The 22,551-nt window shown below is 38.8% G+C and overlaps 1 protein-coding gene across 2 annotated transcripts in view; it reads right to left on the bottom strand.

Moving 5' to 3' along the window:
- Window positions 1-22,551, bottom strand: part of slc6a2 (solute carrier family 6 member 2) — a 113,559-nt gene that overhangs the window by 15,591 nt on the left and 75,417 nt on the right. For both annotated transcript variants that reach the window (XM_052028027.1, XM_052028026.1), the window contains exons 9-11: window positions 21,417-21,529; window positions 16,634-16,762; window positions 7,842-7,941 (exon numbers count right to left, since the gene is read on the bottom strand). In XM_052028027.1, the coding sequence (XP_051883987.1) occupies window positions 7,842-7,941; window positions 16,634-16,762; window positions 21,417-21,529 (342 nt within the window). The remainder of the gene's footprint in view (window positions 1-7,841; window positions 7,942-16,633; window positions 16,763-21,416; window positions 21,530-22,551) is intronic.

Genomic DNA, 22,551 nt, shown 5'->3' with positions numbered 1-22,551 from the left:
ACTTTGCATTCTAAACCCAAGGCTGGAGCCCTATTCATCAAAATGGATAGAGAAGTGAGAAAAGATTACTCAGAACAATAAACCTTTGCAAAATGCACCGGCAAGGGTTAATATTTCAGATGGCAGAACATGATGATACAGGCAATGATGACTACAAGAATTTGAGTTACGTTTATGTCATGTCATTGGAGTTAAGTTTTTAATTGTTGTAAGAATTAAAGGGAACGTTAGTTGTTTGCTGTTGGACTAGCCGATATAAAATCAACTTAAACTAATTGCTTTACGTCAAATATATTTAATATACTAAATGCAAATCAAAAGCACAGTGAAATAGACTCCCTTATTTGAACTTCACACTGTATGTTCACAATTAATATGCTATAAATTTGAGGACTTCACCCTCTAGCTGCACCAAAAGTTAACAGCTCTGGATGCTGCAATTACACTGCACTGTTTGTATTGCTGCAATGAGCAGATACAACAGCATAACTATGTCATTAAAGCACACTATGCTGCTGTGCATGCATGATCCTTTTAGTTTCTCACTGAATCAAGCTTCTTTCTTCTGGATTAGTTACACAATACAATAAGAACTGAAAAAGCTGCAGATGCTGGAAATCTGAAATAAAAACAGAAATTGCTAGAAACACTCAACAGGTCAGGCAGCATCTGTGGAAAGAGAAACAGTTAATGCTTCAAAGTGAAGACCCTTCAACAACATTTTCTGTTTTTATTTCCCAATACAATGAACTTGCTTGAACTGGTTCAAATTGTTGCTTACTGACACATAACAAAATACAAAAAATATTAAATCATGAAAATCAGATTGGCAGTATAATTTCAAATATGATTAGAGCAAGCTTTTGTAGTTCAGTCCCAGAGCTTAGTTTGAAGAGTAAATGAGCATTAAATGATAATAAGACTGGCAATCATTTAAGTCATTTTTTTTATTCTAAATGTGATCATATTAAGTCTAATCAGGTAAGTACCTTGCAGGTTTGATTGTACCCAATATAGCAGTGGAAGCGTTGGTACTAGCTCCCTTCCAGGAAACCACTCCTGAACTGGGAATGTGAAGCAGGCACTTTGGTCCATACTTGCTGATATAAAGTAACCAATAACTGCTTCAGGCATGGGCCACATGCTTTTATTCTTGGTACACCAAGAAAATTTGTGATGCATTTTTGATTGAAACATCAGCACACACTTTTTACCTATTACATTAGAGGCTTCATGGGCTGGAGAGTGCACTATAATGGGTGATGAGAAGCCAAATTTATGAATCAAATTAATATGAAGCAGTTATGTTATCAGCCCAACAGACATGGTATTATCTATCATTTTTCTACACAAGATAATATAATAAAAAAAACATATTTCATAGATTAAGTCAAAAGTCTCAAGTTACAATAATTTATCAACACAAATTAAGAGCATTTTAAAAGTGATTTTATTTACAAAGGAATGGTAATATTCTATGAAGCAGGAAAATTTATGCTATTTACATTGGCTGGGCTAATAATGAATCCTGAATGATAAACTGGTATTTGAGGCCAGGGACTAGATTATCATTTATCAGAGCTTAATCTGTTGCTTCAGCTGGTTCTGTGACTATGAGCTTTTAATTGTTTCAGTGCCATTAGTATGTCCTTATTAAGACTAGCTACAGAAAACAAGGTTCTCTAGTAATTAATCATTTCTTGAAAACTATCAAGCTGAACAGGATATATGGTTGAATGGAATATACTATATGCCCAAATTACAGTATAGGGTTGCAGATTCCAAACTTTTAATGTGTTTATCTAAAACTCCTTTCAATGCAACTTTAATTGAGGTTGTAAGGTATTTAATAACCCTTAGGATTAGAGGTGTTTAACTGTAACAAGGATCCGATAAACATGAAGTGAAACACCGTGACCTACTCAGGCCACAGATTTCTACATGGAGTACATGAGTTCCAGATGCATCCTGCATAGAAACTAAGTGTAAAATTCACCATGGTGTCATATTTTATTAGTTGTATTGCTGGAATCCTGGCTTAATGCATATTTCCAGACAACACACCAAGGGAAGGCAAGAGGTATTGATGAATATCCTCAGACAGCACCTTCCAAACCCACAACCTCTACCAGCTAGAAGGACAAGGGTAGGAAAGGCATGGGAACACCATCAGCTGGAAATTGCCATCAAGCCACACACCATCCTAACCTGGAAATGTATCACAGTTTCTGGGTCAAAATCCAGAACTCCCTCCCTAACAGCTTTGTGGGTAACACTCACACGTGAAGGACTGTGAGGTTCAAGAAGGCAGCTCATCACCACCTTCTAAGGGCAGTTAGTGATGGGCAATTAAATACTGGCTCAGCCTGTGAAGCCCATATTCCTTGAATGAATTTAAAACAAAAAATCTGGTTCCTTGTGATGGAGCTACTGTTTATTCTTAAACTTCCCTTTCCCCTGCTTCTAAAAGCCACTTTACAAAGCGGAACATTTAGCTCCAATTGATGTTGCTCTGCATAAATTTGGCTGAGTTTGAATGGCAGCCAGCCTTCTGGCACTTCTGATGGCTAAGTACTTTTTCAAAAGTATTAAGATTTACTGATCTTGTATTAACATGTAAAGTCAGCTATGATCCACTGTTCAGTGTTCCCCAGCCTTGTAGCAAATCTCTCCTATGCCTAGATGCCTCAATTACCAGTGTGCCATATTGTAATTGCCAGGAACCATTCCCCCTTAGGTCTCAAATCTTTCTTAACCTTCCCACATTAATTAGTAGCTGTGTCATACACATACAACTCAACTCCAACTTTACCACTGGCCATCTTTCAAGTTAATTGAAATTAACAATCAGGAGAAATGAGAAACATATCACTATCCCTACCACAAAATTAAAAATGCACCCAAGGAGTGTCACCAAAGGATGTAACATTCTCTAAATTCTCAAAAGAGTTACTTTGTGTAAAATGGGTGTTGTACTCCAGCTGATGTGAGTTAGTGCTGAGAAAAAGGGACGTTAATAAACTATAGATTCCTGCTTTCTCTACAGAATGATGAGATGCAGGATAAGGTTCTCTCCCTACTATCCAGCAATGTGCCTCAGCCAAAAACTCAAAAGGGTATCTCAGAGGGCCAATAGGATCTCTGTACCTGCCATCCTACGGACTCTGCAAATAAGACTTCTAATTCTAGTTAACTAAAGATCTTTTTCTACTTTTGGCTGTGTGTATGTGTGTGTGTGTTCCCAGTGCAAACTAAGTCTCCAACAAATTACACAAAATTTCAGAAGTGCATTCTTTAACTGGATATCATGGTTACCCTTTGACATTCTACTTTATCAAAGCTAACTGAGATTAAATTAATCTCATTATTAATATTAAATTGTGGTCTGTAGACACAATGGAATATTTCTTGATTTGCAACGGACATGCTTTATATAGTCTACTGCTGTAAATTTAGTGGTATAACAGAAAAATGGGATTGGTAATTCAATCCAAATGAATTATAGATTGGCTTTGTATCTCAAACTGGTCTTTGGTATTTCTGTAGTTGGCCTCTAGAGCAGATTGCATAAATTGATTGCATGAGAACAAGATGGTAACAACATGTAAATCATCTTTCTGACTATGAAAGATCCAAATCTACTTGATAGGTTTGATTCAGAAAACCATCTCAAGTGATTCACTCGAGCACCCAAGTTGGATAGGGGCCAGAGAAAGAATGTCATTCCTGTAATGATCTTTTCACATTACAAGTGGTATAATGAAACATTTCAATAACAGTTATCCCATTATTTCCTATGTTTCTGAAAAAACAAAAATAAATCTCAATGCTTATTCTTCCAAAGTTCCTGCTTGTATTTCAGAAATGGTTTTCTTAAAAAAAATGTTGAAAGGTTTACTAAACTGTGGTTATAATAATTAATAACAAAAGTTGAAAGAAGCTTGTATTATAATTGGCAGAAATTCTTTGTGAATAAAAGCACATTTCAAACAGCAGTCAACACTTTTTTAAACAAAATACAATATTTCTACTTCATCCTATTTTTCACTCACTTTGTGCTAAACAATGGAATTAACAAATTACTGAAAATAATGCAGTAGGAGTGATAGAAATGCTATATTTATAAAAAGGCTGTATTTAATGAAAGAATACTAGCAATGATTGATCAATCACTGATTCAAGCAGTTAACAACTGTGGTTGATGTGTTAACCATGGCTGTTTTTTAAAGCTTCAACGTCATTCTACTGGAACAGCTGAGAAGCTCCAAGATAATTATAGTTACTGGAAGTCAATTTAACAGTGTCAAACAAAATAACTGAAGTGAAAACCTTGAAAATCATTTAAATTCTTATTTGAAAGACCAGAAAAAATATAATTTTGAAAAGAAGATTCTTTGAAAATATGACACATTTTTGGTCTCCTATGAATGAAAAATCAAACCGTGGGCATGCAATTTTTGCCTCTTTACATACAAAATTAACTTTCACCTGACAAACTAGCTATGCTTTTTCTGATTATATTAACTCTCTTAAAAAGTGCAACTATAGATATAGGTTGATGGATCCAAAATAACGATTGGACTAATAATTACTACTCTCTTCAAACCACTGATTCACTGGAAAATAATATATAAGTGTGTGACGTTAGCTACAAATACCATGTCCACATCTTGCAAGCTATTTAAAAACACAGTTTGCAGACAAATGTGGCAAAAATCTGGTGCAGAGAAATAAGACAAAATATTTTAAAGTTAAATGGCTCGAGCCCCAATTATTGACACATTTAAATTGGTAATGTGCAAGATTGATTTGAAGAAAATAAACTCGGTGTATGTTAATAAATCTCTCAAGTTTGAGTGAGCAAAAAATTGCAGGCAGATTGGGCTGATAACCTGACTTTAAAGAGAGATGTAACCCATTGAGTATGTGCCAACCATTAGCCACCCACTTACACTTGTCTTACAATAATCACACTTTCTATTCTCCCCAGATTCTACACTTACCTGCACAGTAGGGGCAATTTACAGTGGTCAATTAACCTACCATTTTGCACTTCCTTGGGATGTGGAAGGAAACCGGAGCACCCAGCAGAAACCCAAATGATCACAAAGAGAATGTGCAAACTCCACACAGACAGCACCTTGGATCAAGATTAAACCTGGGCCTCTGGTGCTGTCACATCGGGCACTGGTTCTCCTAGCTTCACCACTGTGCTGCCCTTTCTTGTGTGGAGGCTAAATATTCCTTGAATCACTCAGCTGCTGGTAAGTAGAATAAAAATGAACTAAAAATCTTTACTTATTCAGTTTTTTGCATAGAAAATTTAGTCATCCTTGTGCAACGCATCATGGTGAAATGGAATAATTTATTCTTCCAGTAGTTTGTTTTAAAACTGTCAGGACTAAAATTGTACTCTAAAACAATTTGGACTGTGTATAAACATTAGGAATAGCTTGATGAATGCAAATATATATTTAAACTTTATGGAATGCAAACGTGTTTTCAAATAAAGTTGAGAACACGGGGATTCATTTTCTTCTACAATACAAAGACCAAGTTAATGAATGTTCAGTTATTTACTGTTTTTAAAATGTGTTAATTACAACAATACATTTTAACTTTGCCTGGAATAGTGTACAAATAATTTATCCATTGGAAAGTGGAAACTTCTGGTACACCCCTTGATTAAGTCACAATGATTACTTTCCACAGAGCTATTCAGATCTGCAAGGGTAATATTTACAATCGTAGTTGGATTGTAGGGGCATGAAATGCCACCAAAGTTCAATTGCATGACTTTCATGATTAAGCTTAAATCCAAATATTTCAACAATGTTCACTTTCCTTAAATGTCACATAGTCCTTGAGGGTCTTGACAATGAACCTATTAGGTGACTCAAACTATGGAGTCTTTTTTTTAGTCAAGAAATAGAGGACAAAATGCCAGATCACATTATCAGTAGACAGTAATTAAAGCAAAAAGTTATAATAGAGCATCATCTTTCAAGCACGAGGTCGCCTATTGTCATTTGTAACATTGACCAACAGCCTCAAATGGCCCTGGTACCCAAGAGAGTTTTAGAACTGGAGGCACCTGCATGGCTACAAAAGCATGAATCGCATTGGTACATGCAGACACTGATCTAGATTTCTGGCAGGGCATTCTAAACATTGCCCTTTTTGTATCTATGGTCAGGATTATTGGAAATATGCAGCAGCTAACAGAATACACTGCTTAGAAAATATATCGAGTATCAAAATCACCTTAACTTGAAAGCATCAGTATAATTACAGAACAAGGTGACAACATCTTGTTGTGAAAATCCACAATTATCACTTACTTTGTTGATATGTATTGGAGTTATTGACAAATCATTTTTACTTTGGTTTCAACATGCAACAGATTACAAACCATTCTCTTTCATTTCATATGGTGAAAGACATTACTTTATACAACCAATGGAGGCCATATTAAGAAGTGAGAGCATTCTGTGTATAAAGACCAAACCTGAGAATGAAAGAAATGTTTAGCAGTAACCAAGAAAGTCCAACGAGTCCAGAGTTTGGTTTCCATCTTTAATATTTTATTGGATTTGGCTTCACTTCTGATCTTTATTTATTACTGGATTCTTCCAGCATGATAAATATATTGTGAACAATATGAAATTCTACAGGCTTCAATTATACATGTTCTCTGTGTTCACAATAATAATGACTAATTTTGATGAGGTTATCATGTGATTAGACTTGAAGGTTTAGCAAACTCATAACAGCTAATAATAATTACATTGTTAGGCACTAGAAATGTTTCCTTCTCTGCTCTGTGTTCACTCAGCAAATAACACCAAAAATAAGCTTCTAACTAGGCAAAATAAAATCAAAATGGTTCATCAGAAAGTCTTATCTTACAGTATGGTATGGGTTTCTGCCCCCTCCAATACTGAATTATAATTGTATCCTTGATCATTTGAAGGTGGGAAATTTATGTCCAAGATCAATCCTCTCTCACCAGATGAGGTGAAACATTCCTCCTCTAATAAGTCACTGAGAAACACTCATATTCTCTTCATTCTGTTCATTGCTAGATTATTGAGGAGGGATTTAACCATGTCATTATTTTCTGCAGCTTGGGTTTATTCAGCAGATACTATTGCCAAGCATTTCACATGGCATGGTTGGAATGCAAGGTGCACATCTTTCTATGGGTCACAAATGGCATCACAATATTCCAAGATGCACTGTTTATGGTGGCACCGTTGCTCATTTCCACGTCTCCCCTTGCTGGTTAAAGGCAATAATAGAGTTCCAGCTTTCTGGTGCTGTCACCCAATGCTACAAGCAATGGCAAGGCTGAAAACTAGCAACCCACACAAACAGGAGAGAATATTGTAACGCTAGTTAATACTGGGATTTAAAGTGATCCGTTTAGGAATTTAAAATTCCTCACCATGACCACCTGTGGAAAAATGGGCATTGAACAAGAGAGGTTACTGTGCTGTGCAAAATAAGCATGTTGCCAAAAAGATTGTGTTACTATATTACATATGCATATGGTTTTATAGCAAGTTGTGAACTGGCTCTACAGCCAGATGATTTAAAATTATATTTTATTAAACTTGGTTTAAACCCCATCAGTAATAAAAGTTTAATGGGCAGCAGCTCAGTACAAATACAAAGGGATAAAGTGTTCACATTGCGGACTTGGGCTACATGTATGTTGTATCATGCCCGAGTTAAACTGATATTGGGTACCACTGAGTTAATTTATTACATAACAATTTACCATAGGCCTTTCAACACTATTCAAATAATTTTAAATGGAATAGTTAAGAGGACCTTACCATAAAACCATGATACACCGATGGCTTCTACTAATACTCCAAAAAGGATTGCTGTTCCAGCTGCAAATTGGTCCAATAACGTGAGCACGTAAATTCCGCCCTATGAGAAGCAGAAAAAGGTAATCAGTATTTTCCACAATTTTAGTTTACATTAGCTGGTTTTTGAAAACAGTAAAAAGTTACAAGATCCAATGAGGTAGTTAATTTGACAATATCCAGGATTATGAGAAAAAGATTAAGATCAGAAGCCCTTTAAGTCATTAAAAAGCAAATATCCTTCTGTAATTTGGATCATCAAAGAAAGGTTGACAATGGAGACGGAGTAACATTTATATTTTGAACTGAAAGTGTTTATTTTGTGCTCTGATATATTAATATTGGATGTAATTAGGTTTGTTCCTGCGTGTATAAGCACTGAATTTTCCATGATCTGTGTCAAATACATTTGTCATTTTCACTTTAAGTTTATTTCATACCAGGGAATATTACTGAACTGAATGAGTCCACGAATCCAAAATGATAGAGAGCAAAGAGGGGTGGCACAATGGCACAGCTGGTGGAGCTGCTGCTTCACTGTGCCAGAGACACGGGTTCAATCCTGGCCTCCAGGTGCTGTCTGTGTGGAGTTTGCACGCTCTCCCTGTGACTGCATGGGTTTCCTCTGGGTGCCCTGGTTTCCTCCCACATCCCAAAGAAGTGCAGATTGGTAGGTTAATTGTCCACTGTAAATTGTCCTTAGTATGTAGGTGAGTGATAGAATTTGGGGGGAGCTGATGAGAATGTGGGAAGAATAAAGTGTAAATTGGGTGGTTGATGGTTGGTGTGGACCAGGTGGGTAAAAGGGCCTGTTTCTATGTTGTGTCACTATGACTCTAAAAGCTCTTGTTCACGTGGAACTTACTGTGTAGTTAGAAAACTTGTATTATCAAGTTATCTTCCCTCAAGGAATTAGGTGGAACAATATTAGCAATCCCCAAGCTGTGCCAAGATACACATCAAGGAAGGCTTCCTAATTACTTCATAATCAGCAACAAGATATGGGCTCTAATTATTAGGACAACGATACTCTATCTGAAGCTCTAATGATTGAAAAATATGTCTGCCAGGAGGCCACCCAAAGTCGTCTTGTTTTTAATCATAAATTGCATCTGTCCGCAGGAGACAATTTATCATTAAACTTTCAGCATGAACGGTGCTGAAGTGTAATTATACTCACTAAGTCTTGTGCTGCAGAGGCAGGTAACAAAAAATGAAAGTGCATTTGAATGCCACTCGAAGTTAATGTCAACTACTAAGTTGGATGGAACAGAGTCATAGAGGGAAGAGGCGTTGTAAAAACTTTTAATTGTAAGACCAGACCCCAATATTCTTCCTTACAGTTCACCATTTTTACCGCTATGGGTTCCTTGGCATGCATGTCTCCTGTTGGAAAGGCAGGACACTTCAGTATGACATTTAACTTAGGCCCCAACAATGCTGGAGGCAAAATGAAGGGGCTGCAGAAGGCCACTGCTTTCTTGACCACTCTTGTGAGCCAGAAGAACCAAGTGTGTCCCCTCATTCCCGCAAGAAGAACTCTGATACTTACAGCTAACACTACTGGTTCTGAGCCCTGCAATCAGTTCCTCCTCCATTCCAACCACAAAACTTTCCCTCCTTTTCCTTATAGATGGGAATTAAACCCTATCCCCTTGACACCTGATTGAACAGTCTGCCCCGCAATCATCAGCATCTCTAACCTTTTGGTCCAAACCTTCTCTCCACCAAGTACCTCCCAACCAATCTGAACCAATATACTCCCACAATTGTCTTCCTTTCTTTTTCAATCTTTTTATTAGTTTTCAAATTAATACAGATTAATATATAACATCAATGTTTGTACATGTAATAAAAAGAGATCGGAAGAACAATCATGGCATGGATAATCATAAAAAACAATAGAGTATATAAAAAAAATCTGTAGATACAATGATCTCTTAGTGAATGAATATAATATAAAGGAAAATTTATTATAAAATATAAAAGAAAGAAAAAAAATCCCCAAAACAGTAAGAACATTTATAAACAATATAAAGAAAAAAAAATTCAAAAAAAATAAACAAAAAAACTGGACTAAAATTTCTCAGTAGAAACAGAGCAATATTATGTCGTAAACTCCATTCCTCTAAGTTGAAAGGTTATTACAAGGGGATCTATATTATGTGAAAATATTGAATAAATGCACTCCAAACTTCCTCGAATTTAAGCAAAGGATCAACGGTACCACTCCTAATTTTTTCCAAGTTTAAACATGATATAGTTTGAGAGAACCATTGAAAAGTAGTAGGCGGTATTGGATCCTTCCATTTAAGCAAAATGGATCGTTTGGCCATTAAGGTAACAAAGGCAATCATACGGTTAGTGGAGGCAGATAGATGGCCAGAATCTATCCTTGGTAATCCAAAAATTGCAGTGATAGGATGAGTCCCACAATTGTCTACTTCTCTCTTCCCTCTAACCCCTGAATTTACCTCCCACCAGTGCCTGGATCCAAACCCAGCCATCTCACTGTCCTTGATCAAGATGCCTGCAAACTTCTGCACCTCACTTCAACCCACAAACATTCTGCCCTTCCCCATTGCTGGGATCCAAACCTTTATCCTATTGAACCGTGCCATATTCCAACTCCGGCTGTGCCCAACCCCAAAATGGCAGTGCTGCTCCTAACCTCTAAATTTTCTCTCTCTCCAGACCATCGTCACCCACCCTCCTTCACCTCACACAAACCCTGGAGCTTGAGCCACCTGCCCAGACACTTATTCAAATGGTAAGAACTGAAACTTGTTGTTATGGAGTTATAGAATCAGAGATTCAGCACAGAAACAGGCCTTTTGGCCCACCAGGTCCATGCTAACCATTACACCAATCCTACATTAATCCTCCATTTTTAATTCTCCCCACATTCTCATCCTCTCCCCCAGATTCCACCATTCACCTACACACTTGGGGTAATTTACAGTGGCCAATTAACCTACCAACCCGCATGTCTTTGGGATGTGGGAGGAAACTGGAGCAGCCAGAGGAAACCCATGCAGTCACAGGGTGAACATGCAAACTCCACACGGTGTGTTTGAGAGTTTGAACCTGGGTCTCTGGTGCTGTGAGGCAACAGCTCTACCAGCTGAGCCACTGTGCTGCCCACGTTTTGTAACATGGGTGCATATTTCTGGCTCTGGAACCTGGAATACACTCTGGGTCAACATTTGTTTGAAACAGCTTTCAATAACATGAGCTTTGGAAGTAGAAATAAGCGGGTAGATTATTATCTAGAAGGAGAGAAGATTGATAGTGCGGTAGTACAAAGGGACTTGGGGGTACTTATACAAGATACCTTAAAAGTTAACCACCAGGTTGGATCGGTGGTTAAGAAAGCGAATGCTATGTTGGCATTCATCTCGAGAGGTATAGTGTATAAAAGTAAGGAAGTGTTGATGAGGCTCTACGGGGCGCTAGTGAGGCCTCATTTGGAATACTGTGCGCAGTTTTGGGCCCCGCATCTTAGGAAGGATGTGCTGACGTTGGAGAGGGTTCAGAGGAGATTTACGAGAATGATTCCAGGAATGAAAGGGCTTAAGTACGATGAGCGTTTGTCGGCTCTTGGACTGTACTCGCTGGAGTACAGAAGGATGAGAGGGGACCTCGTAGCGACATTTAAAATGTTGACAGGTAAGGATAGAGTAGATGTGGCTAGGCTGTTTCCCTTGGTGGGCGTGTCCAGGACCAGAGGGCACAATCTTAGAATTAGAGGGTACAGTTTCAAGACAGAGATGAGGAGAAGTTTCTTTACCCAGAGGGTGGTGAAATTGTGGAACTCCTTGCCACGCACAGCAGTGGAGGCCAGATCAGTGGGGGTGTTCAAGGAGGAGATAGACAGATATCTAAATAGTCAGGGTATCAAGGGATATGGGGATAAGGCTGGCAAATGGGATTAGAATAGTTTTTTTTTTTTTTCTCTCTTTTTTCCCACCCCATTTCTTTTTCCCTTTTCCTTGGAGCAGACTCGATGGGCCGAATGGCCTGCTTCTGCTCCCTTATCTTGTGATCTTGTGATCTTGTGAATAAAATATTTTTAAGTAAACTCTTATTCTTCAGACATTCACTCTGTTTTCAGGAGTTAACAATCCCATTTCAAAGAAATTTAGGAACTAATGTTTGTCAAGTAACCATTTTGGTGCAGTTCAAGAGTATTTGACATAAGGTAAACCTGCAGAGTTGGACTGTATTCCCATTTCAACATTTGTTGCTTGCTATTTAAAGATCTCACTTGCTTTCTTGACTGGGGGCCAATATTTCTGATTTGTTTAGTTGCATACCTATTCTATTCATTAGCCATATATAATGGGTCTATAACTAACCAACAGAAATGACCATAGAAACAAGGAAGAGATTTAGCTGGAGATATCATTTAAAGGAGAAATTTTTTTTTAATTTGCTATTGTTTAACATCCTTGTTCCCACCTCACCCGCACATCCAACCCTGCCACAACAAACACAAGCAAGTTTGTTTTATTTAATATTTGTGGATTCAGTCTTCCAGCTGGTGTAGAGTCCATGCTTGCTACATCCAGAACATTGGTACAATGAGTATTTTGTACAAAGGATTCATGCTGAAGGCAGCATGTGAGCACAAGTGTGCAGCTGTAGCCTGTTGGGTTTGCTCACATTCATAGAGGATCACAGTAAACCTCAAGAAACAGTCACAAGGAATTTTTTTGGGGTTCCTCAAAAACTTCAGTAGAACCATGAACACATGCTTAACCAAGTTTGCATTGACCCCTCCTCAAAGCTGAGAAGAAACGCAGAGGAAATTTTAGGTGTATTCATGTTTCATTTGCACTGTAGTGTACTTGATGGGTAGATTCACAATATACAGTATATTTCCTATGCCAATTTATTCTCTTGGTATTAAGACTCACTAATCAGCACATCTTCTACAACTCAATCTTTCCCAAGATTTCAAATCTGTGGTCATCTAAATCTCTTCCAGTCTTTCCTTACTCCTGTGATCATTAAGCATTTTTGAGCCCAAATTTGGTATCACTTAGCTGTTGCTTCCAGATTGACTGATCCTCCCTGTCACACTTTCCAAATTTGAGAATATGCTGTGGAACTTGGCTCTTTACTTTCTCAATAAAGGAAACACAGCAACAGAGTTGATATGACAGATTTGGGTCTACTCATAACTAATGGCTTATGTTGACACTAATGAGATCCTGCATTGAAATGATACAATTATCATGGATGTTTTAAAGCTAAATATTAATGATTATTTATTGGTAAGTTCCACTGAAAGGATAATGCTTCATTTTCCAAACTACTTCTTCCTACTTTCTCCCTTGTAAAGTATTTGGCATCAGAACAAACATTCCACTCAGATAAAACACTGCTGCTACTTGTTAATAAGGCTGTTTTCACTGTCTTTTTCTCAAAGTGGGAAAAGGTAGCAAAATGAGGAAAATAGTGGGTGTTTCATCCTGTTCCCTTTGACTATTGGGCAGCCAACATTTTTTTGGGGAGCCTTAAAAAGGACAAAGCAGGACACTGTTGAAAAAGATAGGAGCTTTCCCAACCAGTTCAAATTAGTATGTAATCATGTTGGCAGGAACCCAAATGAACTCTGCATGTCTTGCACATTTGAACTTATCACCAGTGGTGGAAAAGCCCCCAGGTTTCAGGAATTGAATCACTTGCCACAGGATATCTTGCCTCTGATCTGCTGATGTAGATACTTATGTGGTTGATCCAGCTGTGTTTCTATTCATTGGCAAATTCTAGGATTTTGATAGTGTTGGACTAGGTGATAGTAATGTCATTGAATATCATGGTTCGATGTTGGGCTTCGTGTTCAAATTGCTTGGCATTTTTGGGTATGATTATTAATTGACACTTATCAGCCCATGCCTGAATATTGTCTAGGTCTTGCCATATTTTCTGAGTAGTTGTGAATGGAAATGAACATTGTCCTATCATCAGTTGAACATCCCCACTTCTGATTGCATGATGTAAGTCAAGTCATTGGTATAATTGCTTAAGATGGTTGGACCCAAGACACTCCCTTAGGGAAATCCTGAAGCTGATATGATTTGACTTCCAATGGCTACAACCCCCTTGATGAAAAACACTATGATGCTGGAGGAACTTAGCAGGCCAGGCAGCATCCGTGGAGAAAAACAGGCGGTCAACGTTTCAGGTCTGGACCCTTCTTCAGGAGTCTGAAATGTTGACTGCCTGATTTTTCTTTTTTTTTTCTTCCTCCACTGATGCTGCCTGGCCTGCTGAGTTCCTCCAGCATCATAGTGTTTTTCATCTAGATTTCAGTATCTGCAGTCCTTTGTTTCTCTGGCTACAACCCCCTTTTGTGTTAAGTATGACTCCAGTCCCTGGATATTTTCCCCTTGATGCTTATTGATTTCAGTTTCACTCACGCTCCTTGATGCCTCACATTGTCAAATGCTGCCAAGATGTTGAAAGCAGTCACTAATACCTCGCCTTTTGGCATTCAGCTCTGTGGTCTAGGTTTGGATAATGGCTGTGATGAGGCCTGGTCTTGGCAAATCTCAAATTTCAAAGTTGTAGGAGAGTAAATTCTACTTGATAGCAATATCGACAACACCTTCCATCACACTGCTGATGCTTGAGAGAGGACTATTTAATTGCTCACTGCCAGTCACACCAAGATTTAGCAATACTGAAGACCTTTGATCTGATCAGTTTGTTTGTCTGATCACTTTGCTCCATTTATTGCATTTGTTCCTTTAGCACACATGAAGTCCTGTGTTGCAGCTTCACAATTGTGGAACCCCAATTTTAGGCACACCTGGTGCTGCTCTTGGCATGCCCTTCTAGATGCTTCACTGAATGAGGGTTGATCCCCTGGCTTGACAGTAATGAGAAATATGCTAGAGAATGAGATTACAAATTGTGGCGTAGTTCATCTCTGGTGCTGGCGATACACAGGGCCTCTTGGTTTTCCAATTTTAAGCTGACAGATCTGTTCTGAGTCCCTCCCTTTTAGCAAGATTGAAGTCCACACAGCACAATGAGGATGTCCACAGGAACTGTATGATGGTCACTTCTACCAATGTTATTTTGGGTGGATGCATCACTCACTTCCTGATACAGACAAAGTCTGGCAGCTTTGTCTTTCGGGATTTGACCAGCTAGATCAGTAAGATGTAGGAGGAGCAATGCCCATTCCTTCACCTCCTCTCTCACCACCACCCAGGGACCTAAACAGGCCTTCCAGGTGAGGCAGAGGTTCAACCGCACCTCTTCCAACCTGGTTTACTGCATTTGATGCTCACAATGTTGCCTCCTCTATATTGGTGAAACATCTGAATGTGTAAGTTCACAGTGGGATTAGTAGCCTCTACCATATACTACCCATTTTTTCCAACAAATTTCCATTGATTTCTACAATGATGGTCCGTTTTACTATTGGGCAGCAATAGAGTAGGCGACTGTTTTGTGGGGCACCAATGCTCTGTCTGCAATGGACATCCCAAACGTCCAGTTGCATGTCATTTTAACTCTCCTCTGTCCCACACCAACCTGTCTGTCCTTGGCCTTCTCCAGTACCACAGTGAGGCCAAACGCAAACTGGAAGAACAACGTCTCGTATTCTGCTTGGCTAGCTTACAACCTAATAGTAAGGACATTTGAATTTTGAATTCCTCCCTCCCCCCCACCTGGTTCCATCTGCTAATCATACCACCACTGCCCCGCCCCCACCCCCCCAATCTGGTTCCACCCACTCACCTATTACCTGCTTGCTGCTCTCCCAGGATGGATTGAAAGAAACGATGTCTCACTCATCCCAGACGGCATGAAGCCAAATAGATTCCCACAGCTGCAGTTTTTAGTTGAAGGGGATTAGTGAAGTCCAAGTAGAAGCCAATCAATGCGAAAAGCAGGTCAATTGGATGGAGGAAGGTGGTAGTGGAGGGGGACAGGTTGGGAGAAGCAAAGAGCTCTCAAACTGTCCTGGCAAGGGACGGAGGAGTGCGGGGAGTGGAGGTCCATGGTGACAATGAACTGGCTGGAGCCAGGAAACTGGAAAGTGACGGAGGGAACAAAAGTGCTGCAAAGGCAGGTGAGAAGAGACAACAAAAAAGATACTATTATGGTCGGGAGAAATGAATTCCATAGAGAACGTACAGGCTGAAACAACTTGTCCGGCAGGACAGTTTTGATTGTAGATCCCAGTGAGGACGCAGATGGGTGGAGTCTGAGGTTGAAAGTGTGTAGAGAAGATAGTCAGAGGAGGTCAGTGACAGTCTGGGAAATTGATGTTTAATGGTGAAGCCACGATCAGGGGGAGGTATGAGAATGAGTCAGAGAGCTAGTGTTCAGCCTCGTATGTACTCTGCTGTTAATTGATGTACAGATTGCATTAGCTTATTTCAGTCAGATGCCATGTTTAATGACTGGCCAAAATGTAAAACAAATTGACTGTCTAGTGATTTTATTATGTCTCTGATTGAACTGTCAGCTCCAGGCAAAAATAGAATCAACATCAACTGCTACAGCTGGAATGTGCACAGGGGTCAAACTTCAAATTGCTGCCCAATAGTAAAATGGACCATCGTTGTAGAAACCAATGGAAATTTGTTGGAAAAAATGGGTAGTATATGGTAGAGGCTACTAATCCCAGTGTGAACTTTCGCATTCAGATGTTGTACTGTGAGGTTACGTTGTACTCTCTTCGTGTTATTTTCCAGTCTAAGTGTTATTATGCTGCTATTTAGACTTACATTGGTGATGCAAAAGATCGCAACCAGGAAAGTTCCACCCGCAGTAACAAGTGTGAAAAGCTTTCGATGCTGCTTCAAAACCTTGAAGTCATCTGTAATTCCGGTAACGACTGCCTCCATGCCACCCATCTGAAAATAATAAACCATGAGGGACTACATTAAAACCACAACGATTAAGGTATCTTTCGTTGATGATAAAGCTTTGTATTAAATTTGGAACATACTGGAAATATACCATACATTCAAAAGCAACTGAAAGGGAGAATATAAGTTTGTATTTTACCTGATTTCCCAAAAAGTAAAACTAGCTTTGCTTTTAAATCCTACGGGGGGTAGTTTGTGCTGATACTGTGGTACCTTGGAAGATGATGTTGCTAAATGCCACTAAAATTTGACTTTCTTATCAAGATCATACTCCTAAATTTCTTCTTGAGTGTTCCCAGTACACAGAACTGCATTAACAATCTATATGTTCCCTGTGAGAGATGGAGGCAAAACTGCATTTGCTCTTCGTTGCAAGTTACCCTGATGAGGTGGCTTTCTCCTTGAACTGCAGTTCTTGTGGCAATGATGTTCTGAACAGTGGTAGAAATTCCAGAATGTATTGACTTGGATGGGAGAATTGACAATTCTCCAAGTTAAGATGGTGTGTAACTTCAAGGTAAACGTGGAGTTAATAGTATTAAACGACATTTCGGCTTTTGGCTGCCTTGGCAGTAATACTGCAGGGAGGGAGAGTTAATACAATGCTCAAAGTAGATCTCTCACACTGCATCTGTTGTGGATGAAATGCTTGAGTGTGGTGATATTTTTGACCTCTATGAAATATAAGATTGACCTTGATTGCAAGACTACTACAGACCAAATTACCTGTACAGGCTTTCACTTATAAATGCAGGGTTCAAAATTATATGTTTTTATTGCACTTGCATTTACAATTGGACTGAAGGAATAGAATCCTTTGTCAATGTTGCAAATTCTGTGTTTGTATACAAAATTCTTGTTTCACAGCCTTGGCTGAGGCAGAGTAAAAGCAATGAAAATCAAAAACTGTAGATGCTGGAAATCCTACGAAGGGGTTCAACCTGAAATATTAACTCCTGTTTCTCTTTCCACAGAAACTACCTGAGCTGCTCAGTGTTTCTAGCACTTCCTGTTTTTATGCAAAGTAAACTCTTTTGACTTGGATGCAGCAGGATTCCTTCAAGCCTGACTAAAAAGCATTCCTTGGCAACCCTACTGTAAACTTATGCATCAGCCTCAGGGTACCAATTCATGGATGGTTTGGTGCTGTGAGACAAGGGAGGAGGAAAACTGCTCGTCATCAGTGGTCTGTAAAGGGGGCCATGGCGAATCACGTTTAAAGCACACCTGCACTTATTTTTAATTGATTTGCTACTATTTTCACCTTATTAACTAATATAATGCATTGCGTCTTTCCTCCACGTGCATTTGTTAAACATCTGGATGAAACGCAAAAATCACTATAAAGTAATATGAGTCAGATTTCAGGAGATTTTGATTATTTTTTGATAAATTGTTTTTTTATTATTGTTCCATTAAATGTGATTTTAAAACATCCCGGAGGCAATATTAAGAGATCTAATATAGTAATTATGATGCTAATTAGCCATCTATTTGTACATAGATTGAAATTTAGAAAGCATTTCAGCAGTTTATCTCTACAAATGGCAAAAACCCAGTGTCTATTGTGTTCCAAAGGTTTTGTCAGGAATAATCCAGAATGACCGATGCCAAAAAGGCTGTCTAGCCCTTGCCCAGAGAACCTGTTGAGGCAGAACGGTCTTGTAAAAACCAGGCTCAAAAGACAAAATACAAAGGAGTTGAGCTGTTTAAATCAAGCAAATGACCCAGATAAGAGGCAGTGTAGCATAATTAAATCATGATTACATGATAATAAGTTGTGTTATTGGGAACAATCAAATCTAATCAGAGCCCTTTCTCCATACAGGGGCTAGATGTCTCACTTTCCACCAGGGATAGCTGGTGTAAGAACTAAAACTCCTTACATTTTACATGGGGTCACTGACCCTGTGAGAAAAGGTAAGTGGTTTGCTTATTTCACTTTATTTTAATGTGTTTAATTATTTGCCTTAACTTTAAGGTGTTTTAATTAGTTGTTAACATTATTTTAACCAACCTGAGCAGTTTTCAAATGTGTCTGACTATCAGTGGCAAAGCTGTCAAAGTGCATCTGGGCATTCCCAGGGCAGTGCCTCAGTTTCCAAAACCCAAGGCTTGCAGGAGGGCCCAGTTCATGGTGCCTCACTGGGCACCTATTCAGCAGTGACGATCAGCCCTCCATATCTGGAGCAGGTTAGTACAGGCAGGCACTGTGGGCTGCTGGCAGGACCCAGGACATTCAGGCCTATTGAGACCACTGAAGGACCCAAGTAATACTAATGGGTGAAAGGGGGTATTTATCTTGGATTTGTATTTGCAAGAAGAGCAAAAGAAAGCACTAGTTTCCCAAACACAGCTGGCTTCCAAATACACTTAGAATATACAGCAAATTACATACAAATGATTGAGGCATGTACTTCTCCCTCAGCAGTGATTTTTATCAACCAGCTATAAACAAATTCCCTGTTAACATTAATGAGTCACTGCTGAAAGGATGGAATTTGGTGATTGTGAATAGACAAAATTATAGTCTCCTAGTTCTGCATTTCCAAATATTTGCACCCGTCACTTTTCCTTCTGTTAACCTTGCCACATCTGGGCTGCAGCTGGATTCCCAACTATAGTGCCTTGCATTGAAACATTGGGAGGGGGCACGAGCTGCAAGAAAAAGATGCAACTTGTTGCAAACACGTGCATTTATACTCACTCAGCTCAGACTTCTCATTCTGCACCCTTACTAATTGGCTGCCAAAGAATGTCAGTAGCAAGGGCAACTTTATCAATACTTTAATCTGCTAATTACAAATTATTGTACATGCTTTCCAATTGAAAGCATATGTGTTTGTTTCCATTTTATTCATTCTTGGATCAAGGTTTTGTTGGCAAAACCATCGCTTAATGTCCACCCCTCACTGCCCAATTCAGTTGGATGAGGCTTTGTCTTGAATCAATGCAGTCCCTGTGTTGTTTCAGGAGACTTGCAGGATTTTTATCACACAATGACAGGATGGGTTAAAAATGCTGTTGCTCTTGGCAGCTCATTTTTATTTTATTCAAAAAAGCCTTAACTATACTCTCTGAAAGTTGGTACATTGGCTGAGAACATCCCACTTTAGAAGACTCTCTTTACATCATCGAGAACCAAGACTGTTGGTTCCTGGAGGCTTAATGAAACATTAGCCCTGTTTCTAATCCTGCAGAACCTAACTTGTGCAAAATAAAATGAATAAATGCAGTACAGAAAGGGGGTGTAAATTAGTGAACCAATGGCCCCATATTAGATTATCATCTCCTACCCCAAAATAACAACAGAAAATGTTATAAAGATACTCAGCAGATCAGGCAGCATCTGTGGCAGGAGAAACCGAGCCAAAATTGTGGGAGGATGTACTGCGGCAAGGTCATCAAGCTGTAAACCTGATCCTGTTTCTCTCTCCACAGATGCCACCTGACTTGCTGAGTATTTCTGATATTTTCTGGGTTTTCTTAATTTCATATTCCCAGCATTGGCAATTGTTTTTGGCCTTTCAATCTGAGTTAGAACCAAATCTGCTCCACTGAGAATACATCGGATGCTGTTGTATCCCAAACACTGACCACCAACTAAATGTTAGCAACTCACACAAGGAAATAGGAGGCACAGAAGTAGCTTGTAGACTCTCCACTCATTTTTCACCTGTTAAAAATGGGAATGCTACCTCTTCAGGCACATCAGATGTCAGCAACTGGTGCAAGTAAAACTAAGGAGGCCTTGAATTGAATTTCAGACCAAGCTTAGGCATTCCATTTGGACTTTAGTGACCACTTTAGATCAGGAATTGGTCTAAAAGATCTTGTGAACTTTATGTCAAACAATAAATTTAATTTTGTGTGTTGAGTCTGTGTTGCCCACTACATTTAAATTTGTAGAGCTTTTACAACCAACATGATAATAATGGGTAATGCTTTACGGTTGGTGTTGAATTACGTGGTTGGAGTATTGAAGAGACTGACCTATGAACATTCGATTCTGATAGTGGGTGATAAGAAGTGTTTCATTCCCATCATGTATATTTTTCACCTAGTTAAGCAGATAAGTGCTTAAAAATATAGATCTAAAAAAACGTGCTCTAGTAGAACTTACAAGGGTGGTTGCTGGACTTGCATTTCTCCTGCAATACAGGTTATTCCTGGTCTAATTGTTTTATTTAGCAAGGGGGATTTTATAATCATGTGAGGTAGTTGTACTACTGAAGTGGATCCATTTCCCACCCAAGATTTAAATTGATCACGAAACACAAGCTCGTTGATCAGAATTTAGCTGGTGTTTCTCCAGTGAGTTTTGTAGACTGGAAATGATTTCAAATTCAAGTCAGTACTATCCTGCAATAACACTGATCTTTCAAGGTAAAACAAGCAGGATTCTAAAATTGAGACACAAAAGTAAGAAATCTGGAGCAAAAGATAAACTGCTGGAGGAATTCAATGAGTCAGGCAGCATCTGTGGAGGGAAATGGACAGTTGACATTTTGGACGAGACCCTTCATCTGGACAGGAGATTCAATGTCTTGTAAAGTGGATATTAGGAAAGTCGTGTTAAAATTGAAGTACCATGAATATTTGGTATGGTGAACAATAGGCAAAATTACAGGTCACTTACTGAACTGTCAAACCCCAACGTCAACAACATTATGAAGAACATAATTGCCCAAAATGTTGAACCTGGGAGTGTAGAGATTGCTTCAGGATAGATCACAAACACCAAGCCTGGACCTGAGAACAGAATAGCACACAGTGAATTTGTTTTTGAAATTGTCCTCTACAAATAACATACCACCAAACGACTTTAAAACAGAAGGAGCAGATGTTTTCTACTTCAGTGGCTGAGTTCTGCAGAATCAGTACTTCAAAAGTACAGGTAAGGTGTGGGATTGCAGATGGTGCTGCTACCTGTCTGGCTTTGAAATGGACAATTTGCTTTCTGAGAGAGTTAAAAAATTTTTTTAATGGAAGCTAACAGCAATATTCTACATTTTTAAAAATAGAAATTGAGCCTTTTTCCCAAGTCTTTTCGTCAAGGTGGTTCATATCTTCTTTCTTTTTCAATCTTTTTATTAATTTTCAAATTAGTACAAAATATATATAACATTAGTAATTAAACATACGGTGCAAAGAGATCAGGACAACAATCATAACAGGTAATATATATAATCACAAGCAGTTAAAAAAGAAGTAATCTAGATCTCCCGCTCTCGTATTAAGTGAGCAGGTACAAAAGGAAAGATTGAAAAGAAATTTAATTATGAGAAAAGAACCCCCAAATCAAAAAAAAATGATAATAAACCAAAAAACCCCAAAAACTTAAAACAAAACTGGACTGATATTTCTTCAATTAAAAAAAACATTGTCATCAACTCCGCTCCTCTGTATTTTAAACAATTACCACATGCTCATGTTTCTGCCCCATGTTTTGTCACCAACCACCCCTCATTCCCACCAAAGATTCATTCCTTGTCAGCTCCACCTTCACTACTGTACTGCCCCTTCCCAACCTCTATACAGACAGGGGACCAGCTTCCATTTACACTCCATATTCAATTGAGAGCTCTGTTTGCAATCCCATATTCTTTCCATCGCAGAGACTAGTTATTTCCATTTCTGGAAAAATAATTGTGCCTGGCTAAGTCACTACCCCAACCCAGCTGCCATTGACCATTCCTTTGTTATATGCAAATTTAATCCTTCCAGTGGTCTTTTGTCTACCTCCACCCTCAGAGTATTTCCAAATGTCTGCT

Source organism: Pristis pectinata, chromosome 13, assembly GCF_009764475.1.
Source record: "Pristis pectinata isolate sPriPec2 chromosome 13, sPriPec2.1.pri, whole genome shotgun sequence".
NCBI classification, from domain to species: domain Eukaryota; kingdom Metazoa; phylum Chordata; class Chondrichthyes; order Rhinopristiformes; family Pristidae; genus Pristis; species Pristis pectinata.
The sequence above is the reverse complement of the archived record's forward strand: the minus strand, read 5'-3'. Positions and strand labels throughout refer to the sequence as shown.